This window comes from Microtus oregoni, unplaced genomic scaffold, assembly GCF_018167655.1.
Source record: "Microtus oregoni isolate MIOR12 unplaced genomic scaffold, Mior012 000042F_ref0000377, whole genome shotgun sequence".
Lineage (NCBI taxonomy): Eukaryota > Metazoa > Chordata > Mammalia > Rodentia > Cricetidae > Microtus > Microtus oregoni.
The window spans coordinates 1,071,159-1,095,531 of NW_024543209.1; the positions used below are offsets into that span (position 1 = coordinate 1,071,159).

Sequence of the window (24,373 nt, forward strand, 5' to 3'; positions counted from 1 at the left end):
GGTGTGAACTGCGGCCACCACCTAACGGCTCTTTCTACCTGAGGGAGAGTCAGTGAGTGTGCAGTAATCCCATCCCATTCTACAGACGTGACAGCGGAGGCACCGAGTCGCCCGGGGAAGATGCAGCCGTGGCCACAGGACCACGCGATGCTCAGTGCATCGGGTCCGGGGCGGGCGACTGGCAGCCGCCGGCCTCAACGTCCGGGACTTGATCCGGAAACCTCCTTTCCGGTTCCCAAGCCTGCGTTTTCGGAAGTGAGTCACTCTGCCAGCACATAACATGGCCTCCAGCTCATCTACCGCCACGAACGTCGACGGCGAGGTGGGCGGGACCCGGAAGTTGCCCGGCCAGAGAATGGCGGCCTCTGGGGGCGTGGCTTCCGGCGCTCCTTGCTTGTTAGTAGCGGCGGCTGAGAGCGCAGGCGGCAGCTGACAGGCGCTTTTCTTCAGACGGCTGCGGCTGGAGCCCAGCGAAGCGGGCGGCCTCCAGCTCGCGTCCCCGTGTCCCGGCCCGCGAAGTCCCAGGGCGCCGGGGCATGGAAGAGGGGAAGATGGACGAGAATGAATGGGGTTACCACGGCGAAGGCAACAAGAGCCTTGTGGTGGCCCACGCGCAGGTGAGCGACTGGCGGGCAGCGCGGCTCCGGGCCTCCCCGACGACTGCGGCAGCCCTGTGCCTAATACCTTCCAGTGTGGGTCGTGACTCCTCCTCCAGCTTCCGCTCAGGTGGCTCCCTGTACCCCCCAATACCCCCAGCTTCCTTACTCATCCCCGGCACCCCTGTGTCCGTTGGTCCCCTTTCCTCCTAGTGTCCCTTCTCGGTTCCCCGTCCCCTCAGGACTCTTTCCCGCACCCCGTGGGTGCCGCGTGGCCCCACGCTGTGCCCCCTCCCCTGGGATGCTCATCTTACTGCCAGGCCAGGGTGGGCCAGAGGCTGAGCCCGGATCAGGACTTGCGCAGCACTGACGAAAAGTACCGAGTGCTGTCACTCTCAAGAGCGTGGAGTTCAGCCTGGCAGACCACGGAGCTGCTGGTAGGAACGGACGCTACCGCAGGTTCCCATCCACATCCTAAACTTGAACCGGTTTCTTCTTCGTTCAACTTGAAAGGGAGTTTCCGAAGATGGAGTGATTTCCAAGGAGGCAGCGAAGTTAGGAAGAGAAGCGGACGGATTTGTGTGCAGCCGCCGATTCTCTGACATCTCGCTGTCTGATACAACCTAGCAGGAATGTGTGGGCTGGGGGAGTGGAAGGCAGGAGGTGTCATGTGAGAAGGCTAATAGCGCAGGGAGCTGGGGTGATTCCCAGCGCTACCACTGGCGGAGGAGCCGTAGGCTGCATTCGGAAAGCGCTAGGAATAGCACGCGTTTTGTTTGCCTGAAGTTAAGATTGTACCCACCTGTACTGAGTGTTGAACCTCCCCTCCCCCCACACACACAGAGCTTGGGCCTTGAGTCCTAGCTGCCATCTCTGCCCTCCTGGTGGATTTGTTTAGACTGTGGACCAAGGAAGAGAAAGCCTGGAAGGCAGGTTTTTCAGGGCCTTTTGTGACCAAGGAGAACGGCCGGTTTTAAGCGAGATGGAGAGGCTCTCCGCTCCTTTCGGTACTGGGCATGGCATGTCTGTAGTCCTCCTGCCTTTGAGAACAGGTGAACTTTGCTTGTCTTCTCAGCCTCCCAGGCCTGCTCATCCAGTCCAAGAGAGAGGGAGACTTTTTACCAACTCTCTCCAGTCACGGTCACTTTTTCCGAGCTAGTATCAACCCCTGTGTTGAAAAGCTCTTATAAAGCCCCCGGTCAGTCCTGCCTCCACTGTAGTAAGTGTGCGCAGCTCTCCTGTGCTCAATCCGGCAGGAGCTGGATGTGCAGGTGGGGACATCTGCCCTGTCACTGGCCAGCAGCACTGAAAGAAAATGTGCTGTCCTGCCATGTGCACACAGGGAACGAGAAGGAGCCTTTTGTGATGTACAGGTCTTGGTGGAGGGCCGCAGGAGTTTACGGGCATGCTCGGGTAGGCTGGAAGGGGAGGAGCCAGGCTGTCAGCAGCTTGGTCAGGTGTGGGCCCTGAGGGGGCTCTTGGGCAGGAACTTGCTGTGTCTTAGCGCAGGTCTTCCTCGCTGCCGCCTGAGGGCATGACCCTTGTGCTACCAGCCATTCCAGTCAGTGAAGCCTGTGGCCTCCCCGAAGGCCACCGCACCCAACTCTCCTAACTCTCCCAAGGCTGCCTTTACCTTCCTCTTGGTTTTGGCTTAGAATCTGTGAGGTTACTTTACATTTCGTTTGTCATCAGTCTCTTAGTTGTCCAGGGCATCTAGCCTCTGGGCCATGTTGACCACGAGGTGCAGGGGAAACGATGCCCACTCCTGTGGCTATGTCACACTGTCTTTTTCCTTTCTTATTGACAGCAGTAATGTGAAAGACTCGTTAGTCTGCCCAGACAGAACACTTAGCAAAACTTGCAGAGAACTGCACATTGCATGTTTGTCTCGTTTAAAAACCTCTCAGACTCTGGAGAGCCTCAGACTGTTTCTTTTCTTTTTTTTTTTAATTTAATTTATTATATATACAATATTATTGTCTACATGTATGTCTTCAGGTCAGAAGAGGGCACCAGACCTCATTACAGATGGTTGTCAGCCACCATGTGGTTGCCGGGAACTGAACTCAGGACCTTTGGAAGAGCAGGCAATGCCCTTAACTGCTGAGCCATCTCTCCAGCCCCCTCAGACTGTTTCTATAACTGTGCAGTGTCTGGGCCCTCTAGGTGCGGACATCAAGCTTTAGGGCCATTTCAGTTTCTCTCTCAGCCTTGTGGGTTTAAATTTTCTAGTTATATATCACAATATGAACAGTTTAGATGGTTATTTTATAGTGGTTGGATTAGGTAAAGTAGGCTGATGACCCATTTAATGTGGGGAAATATTATTGTTAACTAGAAAAAGGAAATTACAGTGTTACACGTGACTAGAAAAAATATATCAAGAATATTACAAATAGTTATCTATTTACAGTAGTATCATTTGATTGCTTGAGAATGGGTCTCACTATGTTACCCTGGCTGACCTCAAACTCCTTGGCGCAAGCCATCTTTCTTATCCTCCTGAGTAGCTGGGATTACAGGCTGCCAGGCCTGGCTCCTCTTTTTGTTTTAAAAAATATTTTCTGCACTGTGAAAGCCAGAGGTAGGGAGATCTCTGTGAGTTTGGGATAAGCCTGGTTTATCTAGCCAGTTCCAGGCCATTCAGAACTACATAGTGAGATTCTGTTTCAAAAAAAGAAGAATCTAAAACTTTTTACATTAACTATATACTCATTAAGTATATATTATAATTAGGAAAAAGGAGCTATGGGCATCGTTTAGTGCTAGAATGTGTACTTTGCATGCTTGAGGCCCTGAGTTCAGTTCCCAGCATCACAACTATCCCAGGGTTGAAAAGGACACAGGTGTGAACCATAGTGTAGGTCACAGAGTGAAAGGACACAGGTGTGAACAATAGTGTAGGTCACAGAGTGAAAGGACACAGGTGTGAACAATAGTGTAGGTCACAGAGTGAAAGGACACAGGTGTGAACAATAGTGTAGGTCACAGAGTGAAAGGACACAGGTGTGAACAATAGTGTAGGTCACAGAGTGAAAGGACACAGGTGTGAACCATAGTGTCGGTCACAGTGAAAGAACGTACATTGGTGAGACCCTGAGGAGCCCAAGAGAGCTATGGAGACAGATTCCTAAGGGGTGGCAACCCCAGCAACATGGGAAAAGGACAAACAAGTTTTTTAAAGTTTGTAGTTTTGCACCTAATTTCTGTTCTCGTGTGCTTGATAAGGAAAAAATTGGAAGTGAAATAGATATTGTTCACAAAGATGTGTATCACAGGGTTATTAATGATAGCTTAGGTCGACCATCTCTTTAGTGCTGGAGAATTATCCTCCTTTGCAGAGATGCTGAAGCACAGAGCTGATATTTTGTTTTCCAACCATGTGGCATATACCCAGACCTTGGGCCCGTCTTCAATATTCACCTAGAACTAGTTGAAAGAGTTTGAACTTGCCACTGACATCTCTCAAAGACAAGTTCTGCACTTGAGATGCTCAGTGGTGGTCCTTCAGATTGGTGCTGTTGAAATGCATCTTTCTTGGTGGTTTGGTCTGGTCACATCCTGTCTCATTGTGTGTTCACTCTTTATTCTTTAATCTGGTGTTACTAGGTCAGAATTTATTTCCATATTCCTTGGGTTATGTTTTGCCTTGTGTTGCCTTGCTAGTGTAAGGATGTGTTTGTCTTTCTACATTTACATTTTCAGAGGTGACCTTTCTCCCTCCCTGACTCCTTCCTGCCTGGTCAATTCAGTCAGAGTTCAGCTCTCAGTACCTTTCTCTGTCTTCAGAGAGCAGTGGCACAGGAGGCTTTTGTGTGTTTAGAGAGCAAGGCTGTTCTTTGCTGGCCCACTGTCGTCATCACACAGTCTGGGTTGGTGGTTCAAGGGGCTCTGATATTTGTTTGTATTTCTCTGACACCACCTGTGGGTCCTGTGAGCCTTGACTCCTTTCCACACACTGTTGGGGGTCACTACCTGTTAGGAGTCACTGAGCTGGCCTGGCCTGTCTGCCATAGTTCCCCTTGGGCTCTTAGGATGATATCAATGTGTAGTATAGTACATGCTTTCATTTTGTGACCTCCCCCATGGGTCACATCTGGGTTCTCTTCATTCTGGGTGGATAGATGGCTGGGAGGCTGAGCTAGAGCTACCATAGGGTAGGAAGGAGGTTGTACACAGTGCCAGTGCCTACTGCTGCTGATGTCATGGCTGTATCCTTTCTTGCTCTGCCTTGTTTTCTTTGAGGCTGAGGGGTGCTGTTGTGAATGCCTCACCCTCCTGCTTAGCGGGTCCTGGGGATGTGTGTTTGGTTGTGTCATGGACCTCAGTCGGTTGGCACCTTTTGTCTCCGTTAACTAGCAGACCATGGATGGTTTTCTTATAGGTTGAGAGTCCGTGAGAAAGTTGGTTTCAGGAGATACAACTGTAGGTGGCTCCCACCTGGAAGTGAAGTCATCCTTACAGTTGGAGGGCCTGGGCAGAATGCTGTTTCTGGAACCCAAGGCTGTATCCTAATGGGTAATACTCTTTTGTATCCCTTCCCATGACAGTGATTGGAGCTTCCTGAGGTCTTTCATGGGCCCTTTCTTGGGTTATCTCCTTACCACCTTGTCAAAGGATGGTGGCCCCTGGGACATTTGACTTAGACCCCCATTATGTTTTGGATCTTAACTGACCCCCAAAGGCTGTGTTGAAGTCTTGGTCCCCAACTGACAGTGCTGTTGAAGCCTTTAGAGGCAAGGCCTGGTTGAAGGAAGCTAGGTCATTGGATTATAGCTTTGAAGAGGGAGGGTACTGGGGCTCCAGCCTTTTCAAATTCTTGCTTTCTCTTCTGACTGAAATTAGAGACTAGCTTTCCTCTGCCATGTGCTTCCATCATATTCTGCCTTGCCACAGGCTCAAAACAGCCAAGGATGGAAACCTCTGAAACCATGAACCAAAACAAACCTTTATTTTATTTTATTTTTTTATTTGTATGTTGTATTATTATTTATTATTACTATTATCATTTTATTATTATTTTTTCTTTATTTTTATTTGTATGCTGTTTTGCCTGCATGTGTGTCTGTTTACCATGTGTGTGCAATGCCAGCAGAGGCCAGAAGAGGGACCCTGTGGGTGCTGGGAACCTAACCTAGGTCCTTTGGGAGAACAGCCAGTGCTCTTAGCTGGAGAGCCATCTCTCCAGAACCATCTTTCCTCCTTTAAGCTTTTTTTCCCAAATGCTTTGTTATGTGCTATAAAGTTAGTGGTGGTACATGCCTTTAGTCCCTCTAATCAGAAGCTTCTTTCCCAACTACCGGTTTCCAAATACCTGGCAGCTGCTTCCCAAACTTGGAGGCTTAATATTACTTATAAATGTTCGACCTATAGCTCAGAATTGTTACTAGCTAACTCTTACATTTTAAGTTAACTCATATCCCTTACTTACACTCTGCCATGTGGAAATACCTTTATTAGCACAGCACCTTCATCTCTTGCTCCTTCTGCATCTGGCTGCTGACTCCTGACTTTGGCCTTCTCCTTCCCATCATCCTATGTTTGTTTGCCCTGCCTGTACTTCCTGCCTGAGTGCTGGCCAATCAGCATTTTATTATACCAATTCAAGTGACAAATCTTTATATTGTACAAGAGGATCATTCAACAGCAGTCCCAGCACTCCAGGCAGAGGCAGGCAGATCTCTCTGAGTTCAAGGCCAACCTTGCCTACAGAACAAGTTCCAGGACAGGCGGAACTATGCTGAGAAACCCTGTTTCAAAAAAAGAAAAAGAAAAAAAAAGCTAGCATTCCTTTGAGTTTCATGTTGGAAGGTTCTGTGAAGCCTTTTGTTTCTATTGTTCGGTGGTTGATTCTTTTGCCTCCCCGAAAAATACAGAGTAGTAGAAGAAAATGGTCAACACCCCAAAGTTCCCCACTTAGAATATAATTTCTGAATACTTTGATGTTCTTGCTTCCAATCCTTTTCTAGTTACATATCTTTGTTTGTGGCAGGAAATCTCTGGGGCTGTCTATTTTAGTCTCCTTTGGCCACCTCTTCTACTTTGTTTTTGCTAAATGGGTGCTGTTTTGGGGCTGATTTTTCACTTGTTTTATATTGTCACTGGACACTCCCCTGATGGCCTCTACTCTTCACTTTCCATTGGTTGGCTCTGGTGAGCTGAATGTGTCTGAGCGCTGATACTGACATTGACCTGTAAAGCTGATGACAGGTCTCCTGGGGAGGAGTGGTTGGGTTTCTGGTGACAGTTTCCTTGAAATAGATCCATCACTGGATTGAGATTTTTCTTTGCTGGTAATGGTTTGAGCTACCTGATGGGAAGGGAGAGAAACTTCCTGTAGTTGATAGAGAGGTTAAGCTGCTGTACATGGATGTGATGGCCAAGGACACCTGTGGAGGGATGGCTTAGTAATGGAGAACCAGTGGGCCACTATGGGCTTTGCTGCCTAGGCCCCTTAGTTGACAACTCAGCAGCCATATGGAGCTGGACAACTGGAAATGTGATGTGCAGGATTCAGGTGTGCCTCCAAACTCTGTTCCATTGTACATGACCTTGACCTTAAGGGTCAAAACCTTAATGCCTGGGCTTCCCTTCAGGCCTGGCTTTCCACATTTTATACTTTGGGATGCATGTGCCCCACCTCAAGGGGAGAGGTGGTGGGGAGTACATACACTCTGGTGCTCTGCATGTGCTGTGTGCAGCAGTGAGAATGCTGATGTCACTGGTGCTGGGGGAACAGTGATGCTATTTATGTTGTCAGAGAGGAGCCAACAATATTTCTTCCTAGGAACTTCTTCCCCCCTCCCAAATGGTCTCATTAAATAGCCCTGACTGGCCTAGGACTTGCTCTGTGGACCAGGCTGCTGTCCTGTCTCAGCTTCAAGTACTGGGACTGTAGGTGTAAAGGTATAAGCTACCTTACCCGGATACATTAACTATTTTCTCTTGGTAGGTCAGAGACTTGCTTTCCGAATTAATTTATGTTGGTACTCATTTTTTTTGTGTGTGTTAATAATGCTGAGGAAATGTATAGTTTCCACTTGTAAATAGGCCAGCTCTCTTGTGTTTATCAGAAACACAGGGGCAGGAACCTTGGAAATTTGAGTTAATATTAATAATAAGATGTAGCATGAATAATAAAAACCCAGAGACAGACATTGAGGTTCAAACTGAAGATCTGAAAAGCAAAACAGTCAAGCCACTAGAGAAGTCTTACCTTTACCAAGGCTGACTGAGCAACTGCAGACTGAGCCCTGAGCCTGTCTTCTCCAGTCTTATATTCCCCTCTAGTGCTGGAATTAAAGGCATGTGACTCCTAGTACTAAGATTAAAGGTATAGGCCGCCACCACCTGATCTGTTTCTGCATTGACCTTGTGGCCTTGAATTTATAGAGATCCACCTGCCTTTTTCTCCCAAATCCTGGGATTAAAGGTGTGTGACACCACTGCCTGGGCTCTAGTGGCTTAGTTTTACCTTCTGATCTTCAGACAAGCTTTATTTATTAAAACATAAATACAATATCCCTATAATAAGATGCTGCTATGTGTGGAGTCAATGAGTTTCTGTTGTTGGCATTTGTGTGCATAGGCCCCCTGAACTGGTTTGTCTGAGGTTACAGTGGGGAGTTCCTGTGATAGAAAGGCTTGAGTGACTTGCCTAGCACCACCCTTCCTGGGCCTGCCTGGCTACAAAATTCTGTTGTGAGGCTTATTAGTTCCCTGGGAAGTAGAGAAAGACCGTTTTCCTCTGGTTGCAGTAGAGCTCTGAGAAAATCAACTTAGCTTGTCAGGGCTCCCTATGTGGTACAGAGTGAGGTTTCCCACACGTGTAGGGCAGGGCAGTGGGGCTCTGTCCTTACCGATTATAGGGTATCAGGGTGTCCTGTGTTGATGTTCAAGCATGATCAGGCTTTCCATGGGAAACAAACTCATCCTGTCGTTGACATACATTGTCTTAATTACTAGAGGGACTATAATCAGACAGGGTTTGAGCAGAACAGCACTATTGAACACAGGAAAGGAGAAAATCAACTTTTAGAAGAGAGTTTGTAGAAGCTGATTATAATTATCTTTCCTGCAGATCTACTTTCTTTTTTTAAATTTAGATGGAATTTTACTTCTATTAAAGCGATCATTAACCCAGTGATTCCCAAGCTTAATTGGTGATGCCTGCTTTGAACATGAGGAGGGAGCAATTCTAGCTTGTGTGCTTTGGGTTTCAGCTCTGCAGGCCAAGATAAGCATCCAGATCTACAGTTGATTAGCAGTGTATCCACTGCATGCATTGGTTGGCATTGGGAATTCAGTAGGAGGGGTTGGCAAGGTTGTGCTTGGCGATGCTTGCCTGTAGTTCTCACATAGTACCAGCTACTTGGATGGCTGAGGCAGGAGGATCACTTGAGCCTAGGAGTACAAGGCTAACCTGGGCAATATAGCAAGGCCTAGACCCTTTAAAAAAACCTTTGAGTTGTTGAGGCCTTCTCAGTGATATTGAGAAGGAAGGGAAGATTTTATGAGAGGAGCTGGAGGGAGGAAAGGGAGAAATTATATTTTAATTTATAAACTAATATTATATCTTAATTAAAACAATTTATTCAAAAATATTTAAACAAGATGGACTGGAGGGCTGGGAGGAGGAGTGGTGTGCAGGGGTGGGGATCTCCACAGGACCTTTGTTGCTTCTTAGGTAACCGCAAATACCGCTTTTACAAAAAAATTTTTTAGAGACTTATATTCATTGTGTGTGTACATGAGGGGGTGTTTTGCTTGTCAGTATGTCTTTGTGCCATGTACATGCCTGAGGCCTTCAGAAGCCCGAATAGGGTGTTAGATTTCCTGGAGCTGTAGTTACAGATGGTTGTTAGCTGCCATGTGGGTGCTGGAATTAAACCTGGGTCCTTATCAAGACCAGTATGCACTCTTAACTTCTGAACTATCTTTCCAACCCCATTTTAAAAGCCATTTTCAGATGGGTTTCATGCTGTATGTAACCTGTGTCAGCTTGAAAGTCATTGAAGTCTTTCCTGATTAGCCTTCCTGCTGCTGGGATCACATGTGTATGTCATCACACCCAGCTCGAGGTGTGTGTGTGTGTGTGTGTGTGTGTGTATGTGTGTATGTGTGTTTGTGTGTATTTGAAATAGGCTCTTGTTATGCAGTTCAGGCTGGCTGGGAACTCAGTCCTCAACTTTGGGAGGCTGAGACAGGAGAAATACCATGAGATCAGTCTGGGTTACATACTGTGTTCTGAAGTGAGACAGTTTCAAAAACAAAAAATCCAAAAACCAAAACTGTGGTAGTTACAACTTGGAAATGTTATGGAGCTTGTCATGAGTGTTCTTTGAGTGTTCTTCATTTTCTCATTCAAAGAGATCATATGCATACTTCATTTAGCAGTTTGTGCTTTGAAAACAAAAACTTTTGCTTTTTTTTTTTTTTTAAAAAAAAACAGGATCTTGCTATAAAGATGTAAAATTGACTTGGGCTCAATTGTGGCACACATCTGTGATCTCAGTGCTTGGGAGGTAGGAGCAAGATGATGATGAATTTAAGGCCTGCCCAGGCTATTTCCAAAAAAAAAAAAAAAAAAAAAGGCAAGAGGACTGGAGAAATGGCCCATGGCCTACAAGTTAAGAACATGTACTGCTCCTTCTCCAGAGGACCTGAGTTCAGCTGCCAGCACTCAAATTTGGGCAGCTTGCAAATTGCCAGTTCTAGGATTTCAGTGCCCTCTGAGGGTCTTTGCACTTGTACCTAGTCATATATTACCCCAGTGAGTCCCCCACCCAATGGTGTTTTCTGTTATATCTGTGCACCATGTGCTGGTTAGGAGCTGCCTAGTGAGTGCTGGGACTCAAATCCAGTACTACTGGAAGAACAGCCAGTGCTCTTTACCTCTGAACCATCTCGCTGGCCCCTGGATAATTATTTTTGAGCTTCCTTATTCCTTAAGATAAATAATATCTAGCAGCGAGTGGGCTGGGTCAAAGGCCAAAGATTTTGCTGGCTGCCTTGTGGTGCAAGCTTTCTGAAAGTGACCCCAGCTGGGTTCCTTTATGCTGCTCTTGGCCCCTTCTCCACAACAGCTCACCTTTACACCTGAGTGTTGGGCCATTACTGATCCTGCTTTGTTTTATTTTCCAACAGCGCTGTGTAGTTCTGCGTTTTCTGAAGTTTCCTCCAAATAAGAAGAAGGTAAGATTGGTGGGCTGGCCACAGTTGTCATAGCATCTGCTTAAGAAGACCTGGATGTTTTCCTGGGGGGTGGGTCTGTGGAAGTAGGTGGGCAAGCACATGTGTGGTGCATGTGCGTGTGTGTGTGTGTGTGTGTGTGTGTGTGTGTGTGCGCACACGCGCATGCGTGTGTGTTTGATGTTAAGAACTAAATCTGGAACTTTGCCTAGGACAGGAAAGTGTCCTTACTCTAGGGTGTATCCTATATCCTAAGCCCTCCAGTACAGAAATGTTAATGCTAATTGTAGAAATTTAAGTATGATATAATCATTCAGTGTGAGAAGTAGTGGGCCCTCATTCTTGATGTGTGAGACCTAACAGGCCCTCTGTGTCACTCTATGGTAGATCTGTCTGCATGAGCTCTGGTGTAGCCTGTGGGCCCTGCTCAGAGGATCCCAGGACCAGGTTTCAACTTGATCTTGATGAGTTCCTTAGTTGCCTCAGTGGAATTGTGTGTAAGAAAATAGTGTGTCACACTGGGTAGACAATCTGTTATGCTAAAATCACAGTGGGCAGGTCAGGTTGTGTTGGCTGAATCATCCTAGCACAGCGAGTGGACCCTCCATGAAGGCTTGCCTGTCACCCTGTCTACCCAAGTTGAGCTACTGCCGCTTCCTGGTAAAGCTCAGGTAGATACTGAGTATCGGAAGCTCCTGTGGCCACAGCTTCTACTCTGTTCCTGTTGTTCCAGCATACACTGAGGGAGGCTGAGACACTTGGCCTGTCTTGCTTTTGACATGACCAGCTGCCTGTGAACTACATAAGCCTCACCTGGCCTTTGAGCTCCTTAGTGGGGGAAGGAAGAACTCTTTGAGGGGGTTGTGTCTGGTGGATGGACAGGATTGATGATTCAATGTCTCATTAGAGTGTCTGGGAGACAGTGTGTCAGGATGTGAGGGCAAATGTCATGGGAGCTATGGGACATTGGTGATAGAGATGATAGAGGCCCTCAAGGCTTGTTCTCCTAGGAGCATGCAGGAATGTCGCCTTTAACTGGGGCAGGGATGAGAGTCAAAGGTGGGTTGACCGGGCAGAGGAAATAATGTGGGTCCCAAACATCCTGTGACTTCCACCTCAGCTGCTGAAGAGAATGACCCAAGGTGTTCTGTTTCTGTCATATGTGTCTTGGGGTGGCTTCAGCCTCTTCTGTCATGCCTGTTTTTGTACAATGGCTGTAGTGTGTGTTCATCCCACCTTGGCCTTCCTGGACAGTGTCTTCTGGTGGGGTGTCTGTCACATGGTCACCCTTCTGTTCCCCAGATGGATTTTATCAGGAGCTGTGACATTGTTGCACAGGCCCTGGGGTGTGTGCTGGGTTTTCCTGTCAGGCTGTTCTGACAAGACCCAGTCGTAGGAGCTGTGGGATATCTCCACATACTTTGTGAGACATACATTGTTGGGTATGGGTGGTGAGTTCTCCAGAGGTTTGTGGGGTGCACAGTACTTAGAGTATACATGGGGTGGCTGCTTATTCTGTCCTGAGCTGGACTCCTGGAAGAGGGTGGTATTAGGAGCCTTGTCTGGAGGTCCATCCTGAAGCTATCCTGTGCTTGTCTCTTCCAGACCTCAGAAGAGATACTTCAGCATCTGCAGAACATAGTGGACTTTGGCAAAAATGTCATGAAAGACTTTTTGGGAGAGAACTATGTTCATTGTGGGGTAAGTGCTGTTTATTCACATTTCAATTTCTATCCAGTTCTGCCCGACAGTACTGACATCTCAATGTTAGCACTAAGAATCTTCAAGCTTTTCTCACCAGCTGGGCCAGAGGCTCTTGCATAGTGAAGTTCTCCAGTGAGATTTTGTTATGTTATCCTTGAACCTGAAGGGGGCTTTGCCCTGAGTTCCTGTGGGTTAAGGAACAATGTGGGCCCATTCCTGGAGGCTCCTCCTGGAAGAGCTTTGTGATGTGAGCATGGGTGTGAGTTACTATGGATGCTGCTCACTTAGGGCCTTAGAAGAAAAGCTTTGAAAACCCTTAACGTTGCTTTGTGTTTTGGGTTAACTGTCTTTGCACCTGGCCTGTGGTAAGGAGGGACTAGACAGGGGAAATCCCCTGGTCTGCCTGTCTGACCTGTCCTGTCTTCTGAGCTCCAGACTTGGAAAGTCGCCTCTGTTCTGCGTTTCCTTGGCCACTGACATTGTGGCCTGTCCTCTCCAGTGTCTAGTTTTGGGGATATTTGGAGGTCAGGTGTGACCTCTTAGAAGAACCCACAGGATATGTCCGTTGAATAGTGCTTGTACCTCCTCATGTCTTCTGGGAGAAAGATTGTCAGAGGCACCATCTTCTGGGAACTCTGCTCTTCCAGCCCTGCTGTGCTTATCTGAGTGTGATGTGGGATTCCCCTCTGTATGCTGTTAATATGTTTCATTGCTTTTGGCCAATGGCTTCACAGAATATAGCCAGACTGGAAAAGATATATAGAGTAGGCAGAGTCAGGGAGAAGCCATGTAGCCGCTGCAGGAGACAGACAGATGGACAGAACCATACCTGTAGGCCATAACTATGTGGCAATAGAATAGAAATGGGTTAATTTAAGATATAGGAGCTAGCCAGTAAGAATCGTGATCTCATAGGCCAAGCAGTGTTGTAATAATACAGTTTCTGTGTGATTATTTTGTGTCTGGGCAGCTGGGAAACGAATGTGCGACCTCCACTCATGACATGAGTGGGAGTCTTTGGTTGAGTCTGGATAAAGAAGGCCAGTGGGTTTTCCTGAGGCAAGATCCCAGCAGTTTTGTCCTAGGCACTTTTTTTCCTTTGTTACTTGGGACTTTTTTTGAAGTCACAATTCTGCCACCCTCAGAACACAGGCAGGGATGACAGTGAGGAACATGGTTTAAATTGATGCAAATTTACAAATAAACAGCTGAGGGAGATCACTAGCCCCATGAGCCCCGTGTTGTCACTCAGCAGGTACAGCTTGCTGGCCGTCTGGCCAGGGTTTCTTGAAGTCCTTATTCTGTGTCTACAGACGCTGAGGGACCGGGAGGGGCTGTGTGTGACGGGAGGTACTTGGTGTGGCTGATCACTGGTGTCATGGGTCCTGGCTGGCTGTGAGGAGGGCCAGCTGCCTTTAGGAAATGGAAATGTTTTTGCCTCTGTTTAACCTCTACATGTGTTGAAAAATTATAGATTGTCTCTTACTACCAAATTGGCACATTGAATTTTTTAAACTATAGTATTTGGAGTGTAAAATACACATACTGCGAAATTCACTGTTTTAACTGTGTTTAACTGTGCATAGTTCTGAGGCATTAACAGTCTTCAGGACATTGTACAATCTGTATATTTTGTGTGTTTTCTTACAGGAAGTTGTTCAGCTGCCTTTAGAGTTTGTGAAACAACTATGCTTAAAAATACAGTGTGAAAGACCAGGTAAGGTGTCAGACAGTGTTCAGTTTTTTGTGGGGAGGAGACAGGTCTCTTTTTGTAGCCCTGACTGCCCTGGAACTCACTATATAGACAAGGCAGACTGGCCTTGAACTCACAGAGATCCGCCTGCCTTTGTTTCTCAAGTGCTGTGATTAAAGGCGTATTCCACCATGGTTGGCTCATTTGTAATTTTAAAAGGCTTTTAAACCTTAACCTGTACCAGGTTAGGTACAGACATTTTGCTGCAGTTTTTGTGGCCAAAGGCTTAGTCGCCACCCCCAAGTCCCATTTCTTGTGCGTGCTGGTGGGCTTTGCTGGCAAGAACCAGAATAAAGCCTTTTCTTTCATGGTCACTGATCAAACATGTAAAGTCCATGTATTGGTTGTGAAAATGTCTTCATAGCTACCACCAAAAATAATGCTATAGAATCATCCACAATAAAGTCCTTCCTGATTTGATTCAGAAAATGAAATAGTGCCCTGGAGTATGTCTGGGGCAGAAGCAGGAAGTGGAGGGTGCTGGATCGCACTGGGCTCTGGTGTTCATGTCCACCAGGATGGACAGGGGCCAGCTTCAGGGTTCTACTCATCTGCTGCTGCTCAGCACCCCATTTCACTTTATACACAGTGGAGGTGTGACACTCCACAGTGACAAGAGCCCCTGCTGCTTTTTTTTTTTTTTTTTTTTTTTTTTTTTGGTTTTTCGAGACAGGGTTTCTCTGTGGTTTTGGAGCCTGTCCTGGAACTAGCTCTTGTAGACCGAGTGCTGGGATTAAAGGCGTGCGCCACCACCGCCCGGCTCCCCTGCTGCTTTTTAATGGGCTGGTGGATTAAGTCTGCTCTTCAGAAGGGAACACTGGTCCCCAGTGCAGAGAGCCCGATTCCAGCAGAGCTATGTTGAGGTGACATGGGAACAACAAGAATTAGGAAAAACAATAAAAATTGAAAGGAGGAAGGGGCTGTAGTATACTTCTCCTTGTTCCTGGGCAGAGAGAGTGGCAGAATTAGGGACCATCCAAGACTCTTCTCACTTCTGATTTCTGTTGCACGCTTTAAAGCTCCCCAAGGTCATGTTCAGGGTTAAAAATTGACTAGAAGGGTTATGATTTATACCATGGGGGAGTAAGGGTGAGATCTGCCAATTAAAAAGGTGGACTTGGGGTCCTGGAGAGTCCAGACATCCTCTCCTACAGTGACTGTGACAGCACTCACTGAGCATTGCCTCTAGGCAGCTCTGGAGGTCTCCGTGTCTAGGGTTAGAGTTTGAGAGGGCTGACCTTCCTAAAGGGCTGGCAGTGTATGGCCTGATCATGTGTCATGGTAGCTTTCCCACTTCCCTGTTGCTGCCTGAGGCTATCCTGTCTTGGGAACCTCCCCCCACAGGACTCTTGTATTATAGGGCTGTCTGTCTCTTATCTCATGTTCTGTCTTCCAGAGTCTCGTTGTGACAAGGACCTGGACACACTCAGTGGTTATGCTATGTGCCTTCCCAATTTAACTAGACTTCAGACCTACCACTTTGTGGAGCACCGGCCGATTCTGTGTGTAGAGATTAAGGTGGGTTTTCATTCATGGTGGCATGACACTACAGGTGAAGGGAAAGGTGGCTCTCAGGTGATGAGCCTCCCTGAGTCTCCTTGGCTCTGTCTTGAGTGTGTGTTCAGCCTTTCTCAGGAGCTCAACTTGTTTCTTTTATTTATTTATTTATTTTTAAAGATTGATTTATTTATACAGTATCCTGCCTGTAGGCTAGAAGAGGGCACCAGATCTCATTACAGATGGTTGTGAACCACCATGTGGTTGCTGGGAATTGAACTCAGGACCTCTGGAAGAGCAGTCAGTGCTCTTAACCTCTGAGCCATCTCTCCAGCTCCTCACTTGTTTTTTTTTTTCATACTTCCCTGGTATTAACAATGAGGGAACCTACAAGCACACACCTGCACTGGATCCCCTCTGTACAGGGTGTACCTTAAAACCTCACAGTCTTGGCTATGTGCTTCCTGTTTCTTATACTGAAGACCTAAATCTGAGTAGTTGGCCAAGTACCCTAGAAGGCTTCCCCCACCCCACAAAACTATTACTTCTCTTCCTTCTCTTGGAGAGGTGATGACCCTGAGGCATGCCTTGGCCCAAGTACTTGTTATCCTTGGGGGCTGGGTGTTTTGTCTCTTAGCTGCACTCTCCAGAACAGTAGGCTCAGGTTGTATGTACTGACAGCATGCAGAGTTTAGAAGGCAGCTGGGATTCCTGATGTCCTGGAAGCCTAGCAACTATCAGATGGGCGTCTTGCAGGCCCTACATAGTGACAGTGGGAACAATGGTTCTGCTTCTTGGAGCTGAGAACCCTCGGCCCATCTCCACTCTTCCAGCCTGCCAGTGAGAGTACAAAGCTGCTCTGTGTTATACTCCTGTCAGCCAGGCAGAGCTCCACCAGTCCTCCCAGTGAGAGAGCTGCCCTTTTGCCCTCTGGAGCAGAGGGGTGTAGACTGTAGCGAAAGTTGACAACAGTTTCTGGGGACATTTCTACCTGATCTTGTTCTTGTTCTTCTCTAGCTCCTAGTTAGTGTGTGTGTGTGTGTGTGTGTGTGTGTTAAGTATGTGATTTCTACTAAATGTTTCTTCTCTTATTTTACAGCCAAAATGTGGGTTTATTCCTTTCTCAAATGATGTTACCCACGAGATGAAGCACAAGGTGTGCCGATACTGCATGCACCAGCACCTCAAGGTGAGAACTGAGTCAGGTGTGGGAGGGCGGAGTATAGGGCATCTGGGCCTGAGGGAAGCCACTGGGATTTCTAGAAGATGGAAAGTAATTGTTGATAACCCTCTTTTCATTTCATGAGTAGCTAACATTTACTTTATTATTCTTTAAGAGTTTTGATCTTGCTGGGCGGTGGTGGCGCACGCCTTGAAATCCCAGCACTCGGGAGGCAGAGGCAGGCGGATCTCTGTGAGTTCAAGACCAGCCTGGTCTACAAGAGCTAGTTCCAGGACAGGCTCCAAAACCACAGAGAAACCCTGTCTCGAAAAAAAAAAAAGAGTTTTGATCTTTTTGTTTATAATTTTTTTTGTGTGTGTGGAGGTCAGAGGACACTTGTAGTTGGTTCTCTCCTTCCACTGTGTGAGATCTAAGGATCAAACTGTTAATGCCATGCTGGCTGACAATTAAGTAGTGAGTTCCATGCAAGCTAGGTAAGCACCCTACTCCCTGAGCTACAGCCCTGGTCCTCACTGTGTGGTTACTCTCCTCCCCTTCTCCCTTGAGGCCCCATCTTGTCCCCTCCCATGACTCTGTTCTTGCCCTTTAAGCATATTCACACATAAGTATGCAGGGATAGAGATTAGAGAGGGTCAGTGTGGGACAGAGCTGGACTGGCTGGCTTTCTGAGCCTGAACCTCACATAATGGTTTCCATTCCCATCCATTTTCCTGCAGCTTTTATTTTCCTTGGCGCTTTTTTTCCCACTTCAAGTTTGTTATGCCTGAGTTACAGTGCTCTGTGTACTCAGCTTGTCAGTGCCTTAGAGAGACGCGATTAGCAGGTGCTTCTCTGTTTTTCTTGGTGGGTAGTGCCCTTTTATGCCTAAATGTGCTGAATTAAGTTTAAGTTCAGTTAATCTCTTTTTTTCTTTTGTTGGGTCGATGTTGTAGCCAAGCAGTCACTGTCAAGTCCAGTGGTGGGAATCTTCCCCCTGTTTTCTTCTAGAATTTTCATTCTTGATTTTAGATCTCAGCCATTTTGAGTTTGTTTTGTGTAAGGTTTTGGGTAAGTGTCCAGTTTCATTAGATAGGCATCTGGTTTTCTCAGTGCCTGTGACTGTTCTTTCCTCTAAGTATTGGTCCTGGTAATCTTCTCGAAGATGTTGGGCCTGTAGGCAACGGGCTCCTCTCTGTTTTACTTTTGGTGTATTTGTCTGTCTTCATGCCAGGACTTTGCTTACTACAGAGTTTCTCTGTGTAGCCCTGGCTGTCCCGGAACTCACTCTGTAGACCAGGCTGGCCTCGAACTCAGAGATCAGCCTGCCTCTGCCTACTGAGAGCTGGGACTAAATGTGCACACCACTGCCACCTGGTGGTGACTGTAGTTTTTTATGTTGGAAGATTTTTTTTTAATTACCAATTGAATGTTACGAGATTATTTCCTGTTTCTTCTTTCTTCCCCTCTCTCCTTTATCCTCTTTTCCCTCTCATGGTTTTTAAAGACAAAGTCTTTTGTAGCTCAGATTGGCCTTGAATCAATAGGTAGCTGAGGATCTCTGCCTCCTGGGAGTGTGAGCTTGTACAACACCTAATTCCTATCCTAGTCCTTGGCTTTGACAGTCCTGGTGGGTGTAGGTGTGGGTGTCCTGAACTTTTAACAGTCACAGCTTCTCTCTCTGTTCACTAAGTAGAGCTACTGAACCCTCTAGTTAGTCTCCATTAAGTTATTCTTTTCAACTACATATTTATTATTTTAAATGATATGTGTGTTTGTATCTATGTGTAGATACGTGTATGAGGTGTGCAGACACACAGGCAAAATACCCATACACATAAAATTTTTTTTCAAAGGAAAAAAAAATCTTTAAAAATTTGATCTTTGAGCCAGGCAGTGGTGGCGCACACCTTTAATTCCAATACTCAGGAGGCAGAGGCAGAGGCAGGGGGATCTTGGTGAGTTTGAGGCCAGTCTAGTCTACAGAGTGAGTTCCAGGGCAGCTAAGACTACACAAAAAAAACCCTGTCTCAAAAATTTTTTTGTCCTTTGATGATTTCATATAGGAATATTTAATATATTCTGATCATACTACCCTCACCCTCCCTTATATTGCTCCTATCTCCAACCCCTTTTAATTATTACTGTTTTAATATGTGTGTATGTGTGTATGTATATGGTGTGTATGCGTATGGTGTGTATGTGTACACAACCTGAGTGAGGAAGTCAAAGGACCACTGTCAGGAGTCAGTTCTCTGCCCTGTTGAGGCAGGGTCCTCTCTTGTTGTTTCTGCCATGATGCTTATTCGGGTTAAGTTGGATTGCAAGCTTCCAGGAGTCTTGTGTCTGTGCCTCCCGTCTAGCTGCAAGAGTGAGATTACATGTGTGCTGCACAGTGCCTCGGGGGTGCCAGAATTACATGTGTGCTGTACATAAAGCATTTTAGCTTGGGTTCTGTGACTGAACTCAGGTTATGTGGCTTTTTACCTACTGAGCCATCTTTTTAACCCCCATTTTATTTGTTTTTTTAAGACAAGGTTTTTTGTAGCTAGGGAGCCTGTCTTGGAACTCGTTCTGTAGACCTGGCTGGCCTCGAACTCAGAGGTTTGCCTGCCTTTGCCTCCCGAGTGCTGGGATTAAAGGCATGTGTCACTACCTCCTGGCGTCGCACTGAACATCTTGCCAGTCCCATTTTAATTTTTTTGAGGTACGGTCTCATGTGACCCAGATTCAAACTCTTTCTCCTCCTGCCTCTACCTTTGTTACCGTTTAGTGACTGCTCTGCTTCTTCTGTGATGTCTATATAAGTTTAAAAAATTTTATTATTATTATTAATTGTGTATGTGAGAGAGATGTGCATGTGTGTGGGCATGCTCATGTTAAGGCACATATGTGGAGGTCAAAGGACAGTTCTTCTCTCTTTACACTTTGGGTTCTGGAATTGGAACCCAGGCCTTCAAGGCTTGCTCTGCAAGTTCTTTCACCCCCTGAACCATCTTGCCAGCCCCATAAATTCCCATATGAATCCTTGGTCACTTGTGGTCCCTGAACTCTCTACTTGATTGGCTGTTTACTGGGATTGGTAGTTTTTCAAACAGTGCATCTCTTAAGTCTTTGCTGAGGGTGTGTGTGTGTGTACAAGTGCTCAAGCTCAATAGGGTCGTGGACAGTTTTGGGTTACCTTTCTCCTCATGGAGTCTCAGATAAGCTCGAGAACCTAAGAGAAACATACATGTATCCACCTAGGAAGGAGAAAGAAAAAGGATAAAACCTCCTGAGTAAATTGGGAGTGTAGGGGGTGGGGAGTAGGGGAGAAGGAAAGGGGAGTGGGAAAAAATGTATAGCACCTGCCTATTCAAACAATTAAAATGAGAACGGGGGGCACTAATTAAAACGGGGACAGAAAAACTCAAGAGAGAGCTTAGGGCCTTCTCTGTTCTCTCCATGGCCCGTTGGTGGTTTTCTAGATTACAGGGATGTGTTAGATGGAGCTTCCAAAGCTTCTGTGCGCATCCTCATTCCCCAGCTTTTCTTTTGAGTTTTAGTTTATACTTGCTTGCCCCACGGTTACCCACTGTGTAAGGAAGTCATGAAGGTAAACGGTAGCCTTTAGATTTTCTTGACAAATGCTCCAGAAAATATGTCTGCCATGGGTGGGCTCTCAGTCAGGCCAGTAAAGACAACCATGCAAGTCCAGCCTTCCTGGAACTGAGAGACAGGGCAGTTAATGGCAGTCCTCAGGGCTGAGGCTGTGGATGTGCCTGCCCTGTTTTGTGTTCTCCATGGAGATTGCCAGGCTGCCGTTCTGCACTTTGCATGCAACAGGCTCATGTGTGTTTCCCTTGTGGTAGAGATAGGGTGCTGGCTAGTTTTTTTGTCAACTTGACAGACTAGAGTCATTTAGGAAGAGAGAACCTCCATTGTGAAAGCGTTCCTACCAGCTTAGCCTGTGGGACATTTTCTTGATTAATGATTGATGTGGGAGGTCCCATTCCATAGCAGGCATTGCTATCCTGCAAGGAACAGTGTCACCTCTGGATGGGTGGTCCTGGGTTTTATAAGCAGGTTGAGTAAACCATGGACAGCACTCCTCCATGGCTTCTGCTTCAATTGAGTTCTTGCCCCTTGCCCTGACTTCCCTCAATGATAGACCTGGATGTATAAGATGAAATAACCCCATTGTCCCTAAGTCAGTTTAGCCCCCACCCCCACCCCCCAGAGTTTCTTGTAGCTTTCCTTTTAGTCTGTCCTGGGTCGTGTGCCACCACCACCGCCCAAGCTGGTCAAGGTCTTTTTAATCGTAGTGAGAGGAACCCTAACTAAAATAGACAGAGGGATGAGAATAGGGCATTTAAAATGTCAAAAAGAAACTTGGCATGGTGTTGCACACCTTTAATCTTGGCATTTGAGATGCAGAGGTAGACAGATTTCTGTGAGTTTGAGCCTAGCCTGGTCTCCATAGAGAGTTCCACAGGGTTACACAGTGAGATTAAAAAGTGTCATGCTCCCTGTTCTTACTTATTTAGATTTAGTTGATTTTTTTTCTTTTTCAGAAGATAGACTTTTATTTTTATGAACAGTGTTTTGCTTGCATCTGTGTATGTACTCCATGACTGTTGCCATAGAGGTGAGAAAGGGAGTTTCAGAGCCTTGGAACTGGAATAACAGTTGTAAGCGACCATGTGTATGCTGGGAATGGAACCCGAGTTCTTTGCAAGAGCAACCAGTGTTGCTAAACACTGAGCCTTCTCTCCACTTCTTGAGTTGTTTTTCTTGAGTTCCCCGGATTCTTAAAGAACTTTAGACATTTTCTGAGGTTTCAGAATTTATCATTCTGGCAAATTTTGCTAGTTTTTACATGTAAAAACCATGTCCATCTTATGTGATAGGTTGTTTAAGATGTATATATTTTAAAATTATGAAATAATGCTCACTCATAACTGATAGTTGGATACTTCCCTTCTCTGGTGATTCATGGTATTAGTTTGGTTGTCTTTCCAGACTGTTCTAGAGTATCAATACAGACACAGACAAGCAGTGGTGCCTCTTTCCATGTTTGTTGGTGGAGCATGCAGACATAAGATACAATAGGATCAGGCTGGAGAAATGGCTTAGAGGTTAAGCGCACTGGCTGCTCTTTCAGAGGTCCTGAGTTCAATTCCTAGCAACCACATTGTGGCTCACAACCATCTATATTGAGATCTAGTGCCCTCTTCTGGCATACAGGCAGAACACTGTATACATACTAAATAAATAAATCTTATTTAAAAAAAAAAAAGATACAATAGGATTGTGTTATTTGCACTTCTGCCCAGTGCTCCCTCCATATTAAATAATTTTTCAGGATTTCGTGTTGTAAAGTTTTTCTCAAGATGTGTTTGCTTAAGTAACTATACTTTTAAAGCAAACATGACATCACATTATAGGTATTGTTCTGCCAGTTGAATTGGTGATGTTTTAGTCCATCTTTTGAGTGGCTGCATCCGTACACTCATTCATTCCTTTACTGTATTCTTTCCTCCTGCAGTAAATATCTTAATACCTGCAGCAAATGTTGTGCCCACATACCTGTTGCCTCTTTGCTCTGTGTAGTTATTTTAGATTTAGGTTTACTAATTTGGAATTGTACACATTTTAAGTTTTGGTAGTTACCACAAAAGGCTGTGCCAAGTTACCATTCTTTTGGTAACATAAGATTGCATGTGTAGTGTCCTTTCCCTTGCTGCTAACAGTTTAAAGACTTGCTGTTCGTGTCACCAGACCTTCGCATGCGTGCTGAACTGGCAGTGACTGAGGCCGAGGGGTAGCAGGAGTTTCCTAGGGTGAGGGGTCAAGTGGGCTTCTACATAGGGATGTACACCTGGGACCTCTCCCAGATCAATGCCGCAGCCCATCTTAGATTATGCTGTTTTGTGAGCTTTACTGGTAGTCACAGAGAAAGCGTTTGCTATGTTATCTTGGTGTTTTTCAGGTAGCAACTGGAAAGTGGAAGAAAATAAGTAAATACTGTCCCCTTGACCTCTACTCAGGGTAAGAGTCACTTCTCATTTGCTGTTTTGGTTGGGTGGTGCCTGCTAAGGGACAGCCTAAGAGGTAGGGGTTTTGAGGGTTACTTTGTGAAGTGTTCATGACAGTATGTGAGAAAGAGGGGGTGGGGATTAGAGGCATGTTCTGTAAAGTGGGGATAGTGGGCATCTTCTATGAGGGAGGACCTGGGGGTGGTGAGGTGAGGTGAGGACAGGTATTTTGTATTGTGGGGAGACTGGGTTGTATTCTGTAAGCTGGTTGTAGTATTATCTGAAGTGTTGGGAGTGGGGTATGTTCTGTAAAGTGGGAATGTTGGTGAGGTTGGAGTATACATGCAGGTTCTGTGCAGTGGTAAATGTGTGGGGTTCAGTGAAGTGGGGAATGGAAGGTATTCTGTGAGCTGGGTGTGGCTTTGCTCTGTCTAAAGGACTCCTTGCTCATTTCAGAAAACAAAGTGTTGCTGTTTTTCCTGTGAGAACTAAATCAGTTTGGCAGTGCAGTAAGGGAGAGTTGTGATTGATTTACCTGTGCCCCCAAGGCTGGATATTATGAAGCGAACAGTAAGACAGAGCATTATTGAGAATTTATAACTTATCAAACCTGAGTCAGGAGCTGTCCTTGGAATGTTTATAATGCAGCCTTTTCAGAGCTGGCTGTGGGTGCTAGTGCTGACGCCCTGTCTGCAGTGTGACCTCAGGACGTGGTTTGGAATCCTTGTTTGGGGTGGGTTTGCCTCTCTGGGAGCCCTGTAGATTTCATGTGGGGGTGAGAAAGGGGCTGTGTTCAGGGAGACTGATGGAGGACCGGGGTATGGTCTGGAGCATGAGTGGCAACGAGGAAGAGACAACAGGTGCCAGTTGCTTTTAAGTAGGGCAGAGGGCAGGAGGGAGCCAGTCCCACAGTCCCCCAAGTGGAGGGAGGGTGAGAGGTCCCATGTTCCTGCCTTTTTTAGACTTCCTGCCCTTTCCAGAGGTCTGTCATGGCATCTGATCACGATGCCTGAGCACGTGCTCTAGCCTCTGCAAGCTGCAGCTGAGGATCTAGAAGGACGAGATGGAGCTAGATGGACTCTGAGTGATTGATGTACCTTGGCCTCTGGTTCCCTGCAACTGCGGGATCCCTCATGACTGACTTTGGGCCCGAGACCAAACTCCCCTCATGTGCCCAAGGCCACAGTTACTGGGAGCTCTAGGTCCCAGCTCAGTTTGGAATCGCGTCTATGAATATGTGTGGCGAGCAGGCCAGCCCACTGCCTTTAAATCCTTAATGCTTTGTCCTTCCAGAAACAAGCAGCGCATGCACTTTGCCTTGAAGAGTCTGCTGCAGGAGGCGCAGAACAATCTGAGGATATTTAAGGTAAGAGCTGTTTCCATTCCATGGTGGATTCCTGGCAAACCTACCACACTATGATCCTGGCCACAGGTTCTGTGACCTGATATGTCGGGG

General features: G+C 46.4%; 1 protein-coding gene across 4 annotated transcripts in view; it reads left to right on the top strand.

Annotated features, from left to right (window-relative positions):
* Nucleotides 1–401: 401 nt before the first annotated feature.
* Nucleotides 402–24,373, top strand: part of LOC121434062 (inositol-pentakisphosphate 2-kinase) — a 51,500-nt gene continuing 27,528 nt past the window's right edge. For all 4 annotated transcript variants that reach the window (XM_041632852.1, XM_041632849.1, XM_041632851.1 and 1 more), the window contains exons 1-8: nucleotides 402–617; nucleotides 10,743–10,790; nucleotides 12,393–12,488; nucleotides 14,142–14,208; nucleotides 15,641–15,762; nucleotides 16,841–16,930; nucleotides 22,872–22,930; nucleotides 24,211–24,283. In XM_041632852.1, coding sequence (XP_041488786.1) covers nucleotides 537–617; nucleotides 10,743–10,790; nucleotides 12,393–12,488; nucleotides 14,142–14,208; nucleotides 15,641–15,762; nucleotides 16,841–16,930; nucleotides 22,872–22,930; nucleotides 24,211–24,283 — 636 coding nt within the window. In that variant the 5' untranslated portion in view covers nucleotides 402–536. The remainder of the gene's footprint in view (nucleotides 618–10,742; nucleotides 10,791–12,392; nucleotides 12,489–14,141; nucleotides 14,209–15,640; nucleotides 15,763–16,840; nucleotides 16,931–22,871; nucleotides 22,931–24,210; nucleotides 24,284–24,373) is intronic.